At 42.0% G+C, this 14,515-nt stretch overlaps 1 protein-coding gene across 1 annotated transcript in view; it reads right to left on the bottom strand.

Annotated features, from left to right (window-relative positions):
• The window catches only part of USP39 (ubiquitin specific peptidase 39), a 33,421-nt gene that overhangs the window by 2,207 nt on the left and 16,699 nt on the right, over positions 1–14,515 (bottom strand). The window contains exons 7-12 of the mRNA XM_074285646.1: positions 14,317–14,394; positions 12,737–12,804; positions 12,077–12,265; positions 8,429–8,571; positions 2,757–2,892; positions 1,932–2,018 (exon numbers count right to left, since the gene is read on the bottom strand). Of these exons, the coding sequence (XP_074141747.1) occupies positions 1,932–2,018; positions 2,757–2,892; positions 8,429–8,571; positions 12,077–12,265; positions 12,737–12,804; positions 14,317–14,394 (701 nt within the window). The remainder of the gene's footprint in view (positions 1–1,931; positions 2,019–2,756; positions 2,893–8,428; positions 8,572–12,076; positions 12,266–12,736; positions 12,805–14,316; positions 14,395–14,515) is intronic.

Below are 14,515 nucleotides of genomic sequence, written 5' to 3'. Positions count from 1 at the left end.
TAGATGAGAAGAAAGGTAGAAAGATTCAAAACTATCTAAACAGCCCAATTCACTGTCATCCTACAGGAGGTCTCTGGAGGAAGATCCCAGAGATCTGTTGTTGGCTTTGTGATATTTAAGACTTTTATCTAAGAACTGGATAAAGATATAGATGGAACGGTGGTCACATTTGTGGATGACACACAGCCTGGAAAGTTAGTTAGGAAGCCTGGATGATGATCAGGATCCAAAAGATCTTAATAAAGAACTAAATTAAATAAAAAACTGTCCTGAATTTGTAAGATGAATTCTACCTAAAGGGATAAAGAAATGTAAAGCATTGGACATAAAAACTCAAATCAGACAAGTACAAGATGGGGGAGATAGGGTTAGATGGAAATTGTTTGGAAAAAAATCTGGGCATTCTGGGGGACTGCACACTCACTCTTAGTAAGCAATTAGACAAGAGCTTAGAATGCTTCTGTCATAGTCACTCCCTAGAACAGGGAAGTGAGTACCTCCTATCCACATCTGCCCTGCCTGCTGTGGCCAGTTCTGGGCACCACAATTTAAGGAGATTCATAGGCTGGAGATAGACAAGAGGAGGGCGGCCAGGGAGGGGCCTATAAGGAGCGCACGTGTGTTTTTTTTTTGTGTGTGTGTGTGTGTGTGTTTCCCCTTTCAGGGTCCTTTCTTGAGCATTGCAGCCTTTCCTCAGCTCTCCAAACTCTGACTCTGGGAAGCCTGGACAGGTCCAACACCAAACCAGAACCGTTTTAAGGATGTACCAGCCAGCTAGGGAGGCCCGTTACCATTTTCTCAGCTGCAACAAGGCTCTATGTCTGTGCCCGGTGATGGCAGATGGCTCTCTTCTGCCTGTCTACCCCGCCTTGCGTCGTCCTCCACTTCTCTGCCCTCTCAAAGCTCAGCGCACTGGACATGCCAGCCTCTCACTTCCCTTTCCCTCAGGCCCAGAGAAATGCTAGCATCCCTGACTGCCCCACACTCTCTTTGCTCTCCACCTACCTCCAGCCCTAGAGGATTTCCCCCTTTAATGCCCACAGCAAAGTTGAAAGTAGGCTCATTTCATTATCGAAGTTTATTCACAGAATAGAGATAAAAGGTCAATCTTATTATTATCCCCATTTTTTAGATGAGGAAATTAAATCTAAAACAACACTAATGATTTCCTCAGAATGACAGAAACTAGTAACCATCTAATAAAGATTTGAAGTCAGTCTTCTTGGGCAAAATAAGTGCCCTATGCCAGGTGTTAAGGGCATGTGAAAGAGTTTGGGATGCTTTTTGAGCATTTTATTTATTTCTCTGGTGTAAGAAATGAAACTATCTTGTCTATATTAAAATCCTCTGCTTTTCAATAGGATCCTGTTGTTTATATAAACTCTTTGCATTTCAGAATAAAAGGCTTCCAAGGAAGGATTGTTTATATATATATATATAAAGTTTTGTTCTGGTTAGAGCTTTGGGTTCATATTATGAAATAAAACAAAATAGATATTTTTTCTCTTTTTTCCATCCCCTTGCAACCCTAATGTCTTAGTCTGCCTGCGAGGACTTCCCACCCACAGTAGTCATGAGAGCTGGCAGAGGGTCCGGTGCTCACTAAGCCCTCTGGGATTACATTTCAAATTCCTGAGGGTAAAAGTAGCACCACAACATCTCCAGCATCAGTGCCCCTTGCCTCTAACAGATGGGGAAACACAGCCCGCGCTCCAATACTTGATGGCTGATTGATTCTGAGCTCACTTAGAAAGGCTCGCTGTTCTTAAATTCACTAAGGACTCCAACCTCTCATCATTGGCACTGATTCCAGATACAGGAAACAAATATACCCTTCTCAATCCCACATGATGTGGATCAGAGATGCATTTTAACCATTCTAATGAACTATTTGGCAGGAGGTTTGGGGAGTTTTCTGCAGCCACTCTTACCTGGATGTAGGCCTCTGAAAGTGTGATCATCTGAGGAAGGATGTCAGTGACTTGGAGATCCTGGAGTTCATACCACTTTCCTGTTCCCTGAGGGGGAAGAAAAAGAAAAAAAACACAGGATTCAGCAATCCCTTGAAACCAAAAGAGTGAAGCAATTACAGAGACAAGAACAAAGCTCAAAAGCTAAGGCTTAAAAAAATCCCAGGGAAAATAAAAAAGAATGCCCCAAGCAGAAGTGAGGACATGCACAGTCATTAAAGGGAGCCTGATGTCTGCTGGATGCCATCCAGGCAAAAGGGCTCTGGGGCAGTATTCTGCCTTTTCCCCCTTCTTCTATGCCATTGCAGAAACCCAGACATGTAGATCCAGCCAATCTGGGTCAACCCCAGAGAAGAGAAGCTCCCTCCGCTTCTTTTTCTCATTGGAAACTGCTGATCCTGCCACCTCTGAATTACCAAACTCAGCTGGCACGACGGGTAATGTCAGCCTGTGCAACTGATGACTGATATGCGCAGGAGAAGGTGGAAAGCAGACTAAATGCCACTGGATGCCAATGGACAGAAAGCAAAGGACAAAGGAGAGCCACGGCCCCCACTCATTCTCAGGAGCAGCTCTGGGCTGAAGGCCTCGCGGCACACAGGCTTGTGGGCACCCCCAAGAGCCAAGGCTGCTTTTCCTTCTGCACTCACTGCCCGCCTGCACATCCACAGACTCGTGGAGTTTCAGGACTGGGAAGTAGGCTCAGGGCCAATCACAGGCCTCGGGGCCCTTCCGCCATGCTGGGCCAGCTCCCTGACAACACTCCCCAGGTAGAGCCGCACTCACATGATGAAGCACGTGGATCCGGTAGGAGCCCTCGGTAGGTTTCCCGTCGTGCACGATGTTGGCGATGAGGTCATAGGTGGTGTTCTTGTGCACGGCCTGCACTTCCTCGGACAGATATTCCCTCAGGTCCACATTTCTGAAGCCAAGACCAGCAATGAAAGAGGTCAGGCTGAGACACAACACAGCCCCGAACAACACCGAGACAGGGGAGCCACTCGGGGCAGTGGGAGCAGATGCTCCATTTATGCTTTTAGGCCCGGGCAGCACATCTCCCCTCCCGCCCCATCCCACAAGGACCTCTAGGGACACACTGTTTACCGCCATAAGCTCAGAACGAACCCGTGTTCTAAATATCAAAGGCAAATCTTAAAACAAGAGGACAAGATCAAGATCCTCTCCCAGCCCCTAGTTCGGAGATGGATCCTTAACCAAAAAAGGAATAAAAGCATTCACAGAAGAGTAAGTCAAGCCAAGAAGCATTTCTCAAGCACCAAGTCTGTGCCAGGCGCTGGGCTAATTAGCACCAGGGAGACAAAGAAAGGCAGAAGGCAGGCCCTGCTCCAAGGAGATCAGTCTAATGAGGACAAACCAGAGACAAGGCAGCCTAGAGGTAACCAGCAGAGGGAAGCACCGCCACTAGCAGGCATCGGCAGCCAGGTGAGAGGACTTGCGTGTGCAGGATGGCGAGTGAGAATGTATAGGTGACAAGAGGCTGATGGAGCATCCCTGGTCACAGCATACTTGGAGGGCTAAGTCATGGGGAGGGCACTGGGGGCCCCAGAGAGTCAGGCACACTCAGCCTCAGACACTCCTAGTTGTGTGACCCTGGGCAAGTCCCTTCACCCTATGTACCTCAGTTTCCTCATCTGTCCAATGAAGTGGAAAAGGAAACAGCAAAGCAGTCCAATTTCTTTGCCAAGAAAGCCCCAAATGGGGTCATGAAGAGTCAGACATTAATGAAAACAACTCAACCACAAAGGCAAATGGAAACTGGAAAAGCAGGAGTCAGGTTATGAAGGCTGTGAATGATAAGCAGAGGACTCTATAGTTCAGCCCAGAAGTGACAGGGACCCCTGGAGTTACTGAAAAGAAAGGTGGCAGATGACGCCTGAACTTTAGGAAAAGCCATCTTTTGGAGTGGAGGAGCCTGGGGTGTGGAGAGGCTGGAGGAGAGATATGGTGAAGGAAGATCGGAAGGGACTTGGCAGCAGTTTGGAAGGAAGGCAGAGAGGGGGTGAGAAGCCAAGAATGACGCTGTAAGGCTGGGTTTCTGCAAGGGCTGCACAAGCTTTCACAGTGGTGGTGCAGGAGCTGGAAAAATGTGGCAGAAGGACTAGGAGCTCTGCTCCGGACAGGCTGGGTTTAACTGTGTGCAGGACACCTGGTTCAGGATGCCCAACAGGCAGTTGGAGATTGAAGACTACAACAAGACCAGTGCAGACGAAGGCTGGAGAAAACAGAGCGAAGAAGCACCTGTACAGAGGCAATCACGGAATCTGGAGAAGCCAGTAAGATTGCCAAGAAAAATGGCACAAGGCCAACAGAGCCCAAGACAGGGATTTAGGGGGCACTGAGTGAGTGGGTGCAGACTCAATTATATAAACTTGAAAAACATGTATAAGAACATTAATGCAACTAGAATAAGAAGGAAGGTAGTCAATTGGGGAAAAATAGTTTGTAGCAAAAGTATCTTTGATAAGGGTCAGATATGCAAGATACATAGAGAACTAACACATCTATAAGACCAAATACGATGCTGCTGCTGATAAAAATAACAATAAATAGCTAGCATTTATATACTGCTTATTTTGTGGTAGGTACTCTACTAAGTATGTTACAAATATTTCATTTGATCCTCATAATTGTGGAAGACAGGTGCTATTATTAGCCCATTTTAAAGATTAGGCAACTGAGATAAACAGGTTAAGTGACTTGCTCGAGATCATACAGTTAGTAAAGGTTTGAGGCTGAATTTGAATTCAGATCTTCCTGACTCCAAGCACAGTACCCTATCCACTGGGCTACCTAACTTGCCTGCTTCCAAAAGATATATAAATAGGTAGTTCTCAAAAAAGTCAAACTATTAATAACTACATAAAAAGCTGCTTCAAATAACTACTCTTGACATTTTCACCCCAAATGATACATGCTGGCAACAATGACGAAATACAGGAAGTTAATGTTGCAAAGACAGGCCACACTGATTCATTACTGGAACAACAACAAAGTGGTCTGATCATTTTGAAAATTATAGTAAATAATCAAAATGTTGATTCCTTTTAACCCCAAGATCCCACCTTTACACATATGTGCCTCAGGAGAGGTCAATGATAAAAAGGAAAGTCTCTTCTACAACAAATATTTATAGCAACACTTTTTATAAAAACAAAGGACCAGAAACAAAGTAGAAGCCCTGAAAAGTAGGAATAACGGCAGCATCTGAATCTGTAGACTATCTTACTGTGCTGTAAGAAATGAATATAGTTCTTTTTTTTTTTTCCTTTTGTTTTCTTTTTTTCCCCTTCATGGCTTCTCCCTTTTGTTCTGATTTTTCTCTCCCAAAATGATTCATAAAGATATGTATATTTTTTTTTAAAAATCAATGTGCATGTATAACCAGAAAAATAAAATAAAAAGGAAAAAAAAAATAACCATCCCCTGGAAAAAAGCTTTAAAAAAAAAATTAAAAACAATACAAAGAAGCATGAGAAGACTTACATGAACTAATGTAAAATAAAGTAAACTGAACCAGAAATGTGCACAATGTAAATAAAAAGTCAAAAAATTGCAACATCCAAGTTTGGTCCCACAGAAGAGAGATGAGAATGTATCTCCCTCCACTATGTATAATGTTGGGACTTGACTGATGGGTTACTTTTGTTGAACAGAAGTTTTATATATATATATGTATGTATAATATTCACATCAACAATTCTTTATTCCAAGGGAAGGAAAAGGAATATACTGAAAAATTGGGTAATGTAAAAAAATTTATCAATTTTTTTTAATTTAAAAGAAAATTATGACTAAATAATGGTTTGGGGATTTCTGAGTCCCTTTAGATATTATTTGGGCAAATGACCTATCAGATAGTAAAGGAGCTGACAATGAGTAATCCAAGTCTTAAGAACAGCTATAAGGCACGCCTGAACAAGCCCAGGACAAATGCCAAGGAGTTCAATCCTTCAGAGTGAAAACTTTGGGCTCCAAAGTTCTTAGGGAATCAGAGTCAGGAGTCAGAGAGGAAATGAGAAAACATCAATGTGATGTTTTATGGTTCCATTTAGTCTGAGAGGAGAGGAAAAACACTGGCCTTCATCTTCATACCAGCTAAAAGAACAAGCCAAGCCAAAGAAGGATTACTAATTGATTAAAGAGAAACCAAACCCTAAGTTCTTTTAGGGCAAAGCTGTGAAGATTGAACAGAGGAGACTATCGTCAAAAGATTCAAGTCATAAGTATATTCAAGCCGGTGATGATTTGTCAAAGTTCTGAGAGAACATTGGCAAAGCTTCTTAAAAACAAAGAATAGGAAAGGTATTAATTAGGTCCAAATTGCTGTGGAAAAACTACAAAGTCTGGTTAATTTATGACTTGGAATTGATTGTATGATGTGGGAGACATCGGCCCAGGATGGCGAGACCCCATCAGAGAAGGGGCCGTGCTCTACAGCAAAGCAGAGCCGAATTAGTCCAGAAGAAAAGCAAGATACAGTTAGAGTCTACCCAAAAAGTTCATAGGGACTGCTTGTGGCCAAGCTGTGGCTGAGCGTTCCGAGCTCCTAACAGTCTGATCAGCCACAGTCAGACATAGATAATGCGATTCTAATAGTGATGCCGTTTTAGTCCTCTTTGAGAACAAAGGACAACCACCAATCAAAAAAAATTTAAATTAAAAAATAATAATAATAAACTACTTAAAATTCCATGCTTTGTACGTAATAAGTTGATTGTTTAAACAAAGTGGTATATTTCTTCAATTCTCCAAGAATACTCAAATGCTAAAAGGCAACACTGCTTAGGTACCAGCTCTACAAACTGCATCAATAGGCAAAGCAAACAGAAGAAGGGACTGACAGAAGATGGTGCAGCATGTTAGGGATCATGATGTAGATCAAGCACTGTGACTGACCTCCAAGAGACATCTGTACTTGTGTCCCCAGCTCTGCACTTCTCCACTTAGCTGACACTATAAGCCACATGCTCCCCATCCCTCCTACAAAGCTGATGATAAATGGCAGAAAATGAGATTCTCCCTCTCTTTGAGCCCTGGCCTCCAACTTCCCCCACCTCCTATCTAGTCTCCTGGATGACCATCCTCTAATCCAACCTCCCCATTTTGCAGATGACAGAACTGAGGTCCAGGTTAATGGAGCTCATGTGGAAGCTGCCCATCAGGCATTAGGAATCTCAGTTTAACATTCTCCACTATGCCATGCAATCAGTGCCCCCAAAGTCTCAGTGTGATTTCAAGCTTTAATAGTTGAGGGATACTACACATAGAAAAAGGAGAAACAGATTAAAACCACCAATAGGCAACAGTCAACAAGAAAGGCAATGAGAAGGACCTTTTTTCAGGCCTGAAAGGAAAACAATATATACATAAGAATTTGCCATTTTGAAAAAAAGGAAGACTAATAGTCTTAAGAAAACTGAGTTACAGAAACCTTTATATCTGCCAAGAAGCTATGTATTTACTAATCAAAGGCTAAATAAAACTATATAGAAAGGGAAAGGGAAGGTGGGGAGAAGGTGGGATTTTATTTTTAATTATTTAATTATTTTTCTGGAGACAATTCAGCAATGGGAAAGTTTTAAATAAAAAAAAAGAGTGACGATGTTCTTTGTCAAATGAGATCTTATTTGTTAAGTGCCTAGCACAAAGTAGGCACTCTCTCGTGCTAGTGTTGAGAAGACCTAATCCTGGTGCTTCTAGGCTAGGGACAGAAAACTAGAGGCCTATCAAAGACAACAGCTGCACTGGGTGAGCCTCCTAAGCCCCATTCTTTCTCCCTTAGACCACAAGCCCAGCAGGATAAGAGAACATAAAATAACAAGAATTCAAGTGGACAAAGATGATGCTGAAATGGGTTCTCCCAGACCACATTACTCTACGGTACCTATTTTATCATCACGATTTGTTCCATGGTCCAGCCACATTTTTGTAATAATAAGCTGTCCCACACAGGGTTCTAATGACTGACTGACAACATGGAGCCCCATGTTTCTTCTATCAAGTTCAATCAATAAGCATTTGTTAAGCTCTTGCTACATGTCACAGAGGCACTCATTGCATGACCTTAAAGAGAAGCTTGAAAAATCCATCTCAAATTGAGGCAGAGAAACTTTCCAGCCAATCCAACCTGAAAGGTGAGAAGCAACATCTTTGACGAACCTTACAAATCTCCGAGGGGGCCCTGGAATTCCAAACCAAAAATCCTTTTCTCTCGTACCAACTATCCCAACCCGATTGTTCCCTCCTGTGACCATCCCAAATGCCGTCAGGACATCCTGTACCTTCTTAATCATGAAAATGCCCAGTCTGAATGCAGAATCTGCTGAAAGATGGGTTAATCCCTACTCAAAAATTAACTAAAAATATTTATAGTTTCCAGTCCTCTTGAAGGAAAAGAGACAGGAAGAGTAGAGAAGAGACAAGGGATTGTTACCCACGTGATGGGAAAGTTGACAATGGTCGGGTTCTTCTCCACAAAGAAGTTGTTCTTGGTGAACCTTTTAATACAAAAGATAAGATATGGGGGCAGCTTGGTGAGCTGGAAACGCTTCAGAAAGTTCTCCTTGTATGTCTTGTATTCCTGAGGAGAGGAGAGAGATTGAGCTCGTGAGTTAAGTTTTGGACAAAGAAGGAAGACTCATTAGCAAGAGGTGCATAGAAAACAAAGGGGATCACAAATTCCAAACACAAAGGATTCTTACAGGCCTTCTAAGTCTAAGCCCCTTCATTTTATAGATAAAACTAAATCTCAGATTATTAACTATACCAAACAAGATTAAGAGGTTGAGGACTAACAATCTGGTTTAAGACTACAGAAAAACCTAAGCTGGAATTCAATTGTTCCAAGAGAAATGCAGGGTTCAAATAATGCTAAGTAATAATTTCATCAACTCAGGCAGAAGATATCTAAGAAGATTTTAAGACAGAGCCTGGCAAACTTGACAAACATGTTTGTCAGTCTGAAAACTCTATTAGCATGAAAAACAGCTGAAGGAATCTGTGATGTTGAGCCTGGAAAAGAAGAAACCCAGGGGAGAACCTCTTGGAAACCCATCATGTGAGAGACTTTTGTGTTATTTCTTGAGGAACCTAAAATCAAGGGGTGAAAATTATTAGGAAACAATTTTAATTCTATTTGAGATTGCACTTTATAACAGTTCTCATGTCTAAGAATGGAAAAAATAAATAGTGTTCTGGAAGTGTTCCAGAAGAAAGTCTTGCATTATTAGGTGGAAGGTTGGGCTGGATGACCCATTAAGGGTCTCCTGAAGTTCAGTGCTAATGATTCTGAAGTGCAATGACCCCAAATTTAATAAACATCTAATGTGGAAAATAGGGGCACAAAAGAAATAGAAGACACTATTCCTCCATTCAGAGTTTATAACCCAGCTGAAATAAATACAAGCATGATATAATATTTAGAAGCAGTACATCAAAAAGCAGAATAAATGCAAGAATGGTTAAAAAATGAAAGAGGAAGAGGGGAGTAATCAGAGCCCAATCCAGATAGGAAAGAAGGCTTTTTATCTGGACTTTGATTCCAAGGATGGACTGGTAAAAAGACTGGGACAGATCTAGAAGTGAGGGAAGGGAAGAAAAGGGTAGGTTAGGGAAGGACACAAAGGCAAAAAAACAACAAAAAGAGGTCCTTGGACTAGATGGGAACTCAGGAATTAGTCTCCAATTCCAACTAGCTGGGTAACCTTAAACAAGTCCTTCATCTCTCAATCTGTCATCCTGGGACATTACCTAGATGGTGAAATAAGTTAAACATCCTCAAGTATTACTGTAAATCATTAATGCATGTTGGCACTGTGCAATGGGAAGCCAGGCAATCAACCCTGTAAATGGTAACCTCAGCAGGTCCCACGGAAGTCTGGCGGCCAGTACCTTGGCTACCAGCTGGTGGGAAAGGAAACAGAGGCAAAACAAACAGGAGTTAAAGGCCACACACAAAAATAGAAGTTTACAGTTACACCTAGAAATCCTCCTTTTCTGCTCTATTCTGTATATTTTGGAGTTATCATTTGTTATCAGAATGAAAAGACTTAAGAGTCAAGTAAAGTGGGACAAAATCCCAATGCTGAAGAGTAAAATGGCAGGCAAGATACAAATGGATGAAGGAGGGCACAGACCCAAGAACAGATGGGTAACTGGGGGCCAGGGGTGGCCAATTTCTTCAGTCTGTTCCCAAGACAAAGTCAGGGGCAGGTCAATGACTTCACAGGAGTGGCTCAGGGAGCCCAAAGGGCATCAGCTCCATCTGTACCCCACTGGGCACTGTGTGCTACGAGAAAGACTTTTTTAAACAAAGACTTTTTCATGTATTTTCATCTATTAGGAAAGTCATTCTTGATGGTGGTCTTTTCTGAACAAGGCAGAACCAGAGCTGGAAGGAGTCTCTGAATAAATTAATTCCACACAAGCCTAAGCCAGAATCCCCATGACAAAATACAGACAAGGACCCAGCCAGTCCCTCAGAAGGCTTCCTGTTCCACTCTCAGACAATGCTACTGTGGTTTAAAATTCTGTCTGGACATGCGCCTCTAACACCAATCCACACAATTTCTATCTATTGCTCCCAGGTCTGCCCTCTGAGGCCAAGGAGAATCACCTCTTCAATACACCTGTCCTTCAAGCATCTGCAGATATGTGTGTTCTTTGTCTCTCTAGGCTAACCAGCCCCAGTCCCTTCAGCTCATACGGCATGGGCTCCTGCTTCCTCACTATTCTGCTCATCCTCCTTCCCCTCAAAATACTTTTCCAGTCTGTCAACATCTTTCCTAAAATGGGGCATGCAGGACTGAATAGAACGTACCCCATGTGATCAGCCCTTTTCTTGATCTTGGCATTCATCTGCCATTAATGTTACCCAAGGCCAAAGTGATTCTCATAGCTGCCCCATCCTGGTAATTTATACTGACCATACAGTCCACTACTACCCCAAATCTTGTCCACACAAGCTTCTAATCTAGCCAGGCCTTTTTCTTGCTGTACTTGTATAACTGATGTTTTTTCAACCTTAATAGAGGAGTTTGCAATTAAATTTATTAAATTTAATTTTATTAGATTCTAGTGATTCTAGATTAGCTTGTCAAGATATTTCTGGATTTCCTGTCTGCTATCAGACATACTGGCTCTCTAGCAGCTCTGTGCCATTTGGAAAATCTGACACCTAATGAATGGAGTGTATTATCTACCAGGCCCTGAGCTCAACCCCAAGTCCTGCAAGCAAGCAGGGGCAACGCTTGCCCTCATGGAATTTATATTCTAAGGGGAAAAGACAACCACACTAGGGAACAGAAAATAATGTGAGGGACAAACAGTAACTTTTTAAAAAATGGCCAGGAAGTGTCAGAGTGGCCTGGTTCTAGGCAAGATAAAGCCAATGCTCGCTTATCGGTGGTCAGAATTTCAAGAGCAGAGAAATATTTCATCTACAACTTCATCTAAATGACTGATAAATGCCAAGGGCCAAGGACAGATCTCTGGGTATTGAACCTGAAAACTACCTCCAGATTCACAATAAACCATTAATGACTACTACTGGACTCTAGTCATTCAACCAGTTCCAACATTTCTCCACTGTGTCCATGAGAAACTCTGCCAGAAGCCTTACAATCCCCTGTGCTGCCAGTCTACTAATCTCACTGAAACAAAAACTTACGTCAGTCTGGGGTGATATGTTCTTGAAGCCATAAAAGCTCTCAGCCTTCACTGCTTCCCTTTCTAAATGTTCACAAATCATTTCTTTCATCATACATTCTAGAATCTTGCTAGGAGAAGTTAAACTTACTTAGCTATAGTTAGAAAATCTCACCAAAATGCTACCTTCCACTAGCTGGTGGATGGCAACAGAGAAAAGCCAGAGCATATCAGAAGGGAAAAGCAATGAAGCTGCGCCCAAATGAGGTCACAAACAGATGGCCCCACTCAAGATACGGCAACAACCTGGCTCCTATGAGGGCTGAGAGAATGAGTAACTGAACCATACATGTCCCAATAAAGGAGCCATGTAAATATACTGCCCCTGGTCCACAGGAGGAAGAATTACAAAGGGTGCTTTAGAGAACTCTCACATTTACCTTTTCAGTGATGCCATTGAACTTTGCCAAGATGTTGAAGAGTGGCACCTGGGGGATGATGAGTTGTTCCTTTTCATCCTTGTAAAGTGGAGCAGTGGGAAGGTCCAAGGTCAAGTACATAAAAGTCGACTCAACCATCGTCTCCTGGTATTCATCATTATGCAGTAACTGCTCTTTCTCTTCTGCTGGCTAAGAAGAAAAAGGAATGAGATGGAACATGTAGGAGCCCAACAGAGGTCCAGAAACAAATCTCTAAAGAGTGGGTAAAGCCTTGACAAAAAGAGGGGTCTCACCAGTATACCCCAATCTGACTCATTTATGAAATCATTTTGATTTCTTTTATAAAATCACTTATGAAACTTTATTTTGCCACAATTCCCAAACACTTGAATTATCTGCCTCATAGTGTTCCTGAAAGTAAAGCACTTAATAAATGTGAATTGTTGCTACAATTATCTGGGATGGCTTTGTTTACACAGCAGTAGAAAAACTACATATAAAAAACACGAACCCCAATGGTAGACCTTCACAGAATCAGCACAGAAAGTCCCATTTCCACCCACTAAATCCCCAACAGGCTGGGATAGTCAGAACAGTTCAGCCAAAATATTCAGCCTATAATCAGGCAAGAAGCAGAATATCCAAGTTCCAACAACTTACGAGATCTGGGTGTGGCAGTTTCTTAGTGAAGATTCTCATGGACCCTTGGAAAACATCTGTCACAATAGCTACATAAATAAATAGCAAAATACAGATTAAATGAGACAAGAGAATTTTCAAATTCTTAAAACTTCCTTCTAAAATTAATTTTGGGAACAAGCTCATTTCTTTCTCAACAACCTAGCACAAAAGGCTATGACTAATTATACAGAAGCAATAATAAAAAAATGTAACATCAAAGTAATTTCCCATAACCACATCTTTTGTGCATGGAATTGTCCATTCTGCAATGAATTCAAAGATTATAGAAACAGATTACAACAGCCTAAATGAAAAGGTTACTAAAAGAAACCTGCATTCTGGCTAAATGAGGAAATATTCCACCTTCTCCCCCTCCACTCTATCAGGTGTTTTGTCTTAATTTAAATATTTCTTTGTTACAAGTAAAAGTTCACTCTTCAGGGTTGTAGGAATTATCTTTTCCAGATGCAATGGAGATGTAAAGACAAAAGACTTATCAATAAAATGCTTTTGTTTTTAAGAAAAGGTAGTAAGCTAAAAGCTTTAGTCTGATAGAGTGGTTCATAGGACTTTTTGAGACCGCTGATAAAAGGTCAGGACCTGGTGAAAACAGGGTTGCTGAGTGACTCTCCTTTGGACCTCAGATAAGGTGCTTGGCCTTTTGGGATCTCAAAATCCCTACATGTTCGTTACAGTTGGAGATAGAAAGAGGTTGTGAAAACACTTTCATCATACCAAAACATCTGTTTCCAATAACCACTAGAGAAGGCAGCAAAAGAACAAGAACACTGAGCTCCCAGGGAGGAAGACCTAGTTTCATCACTACTCAGGAAAAGTGTCCCTTTCTTGGTCACCCACACTACACACCACATTGGCATGAGCTGCGAAGGTGGAGAAAATGACATTTTCAAATGCAGCGTTAACGGCAACATCACTTCCCCAAGGGAGGAGAAAAAGAAGAAAACATCAGGAATTTGTTTTTTGATTTTCTTTCCAGCTAATTTACTAATCAGCAGGCACCTGGTAATTAATTCGTTTTTGATTCCCTCCAGCAATTATGTTTCCTTTACAAAGTGAAATGCACCAACATGTATTTCCTTATTATATCTGGAGTTCCAAAATGTATCTTCCAGCCCCCAAATCAGATTCTATTACAATGAGATTTGAAGCCTCAGCATAATAAATCTTTGATTGGGAAGAGCCTTAAAGACCTTCTAGTCCACGGGAAAGTGACCTGCCCAAAGCAAGGTGAAGGCAGACAGACATGGAGCCTCAGTGCCTTCTCTTACCCTATGACCCTGTGATTAACCCTAGAATGTCAGACAAAGCACTGGGGGTCTAGCACCAGAACTTTGAGAGCCCCCATAAACACACACACACACACACACACACACACACACACACACACACACACACACACACACACACAAATACACACACCCCCCTCCACCTGACACAAAAGAAAGAAATGGACCCTGTTCTATTAGCCCAGCCAGGTAAGAAGGGCCCAAATTCACAGTCCTAAAAGGGCAGCTCTTTTCATCAAAACTACAACTTACTCTTCTTTTTCTTCTTTGTCCCACCCAGAGCTGAGTGTAAGGCATTCAGGAACCAGGAAAGAAAGTCTACCCCATCACCTGCAAGGAAAGAAGTGGAAAAGGTCAAATCTTAGGGAAGCCCATACCAGAAGCACAACTAACAATTCCCTCAAAATACAAGTCACCTTCAAGACCATCAGGCCTTACAGGGAAATGATAC

This window comes from Sminthopsis crassicaudata, chromosome 2 (assembly GCF_048593235.1).
Source record: "Sminthopsis crassicaudata isolate SCR6 chromosome 2, ASM4859323v1, whole genome shotgun sequence".
NCBI lineage: Eukaryota > Metazoa > Chordata > Mammalia > Dasyuromorphia > Dasyuridae > Sminthopsis > Sminthopsis crassicaudata.
This window is presented reverse-complemented; position numbering and strand designations above follow the sequence as displayed.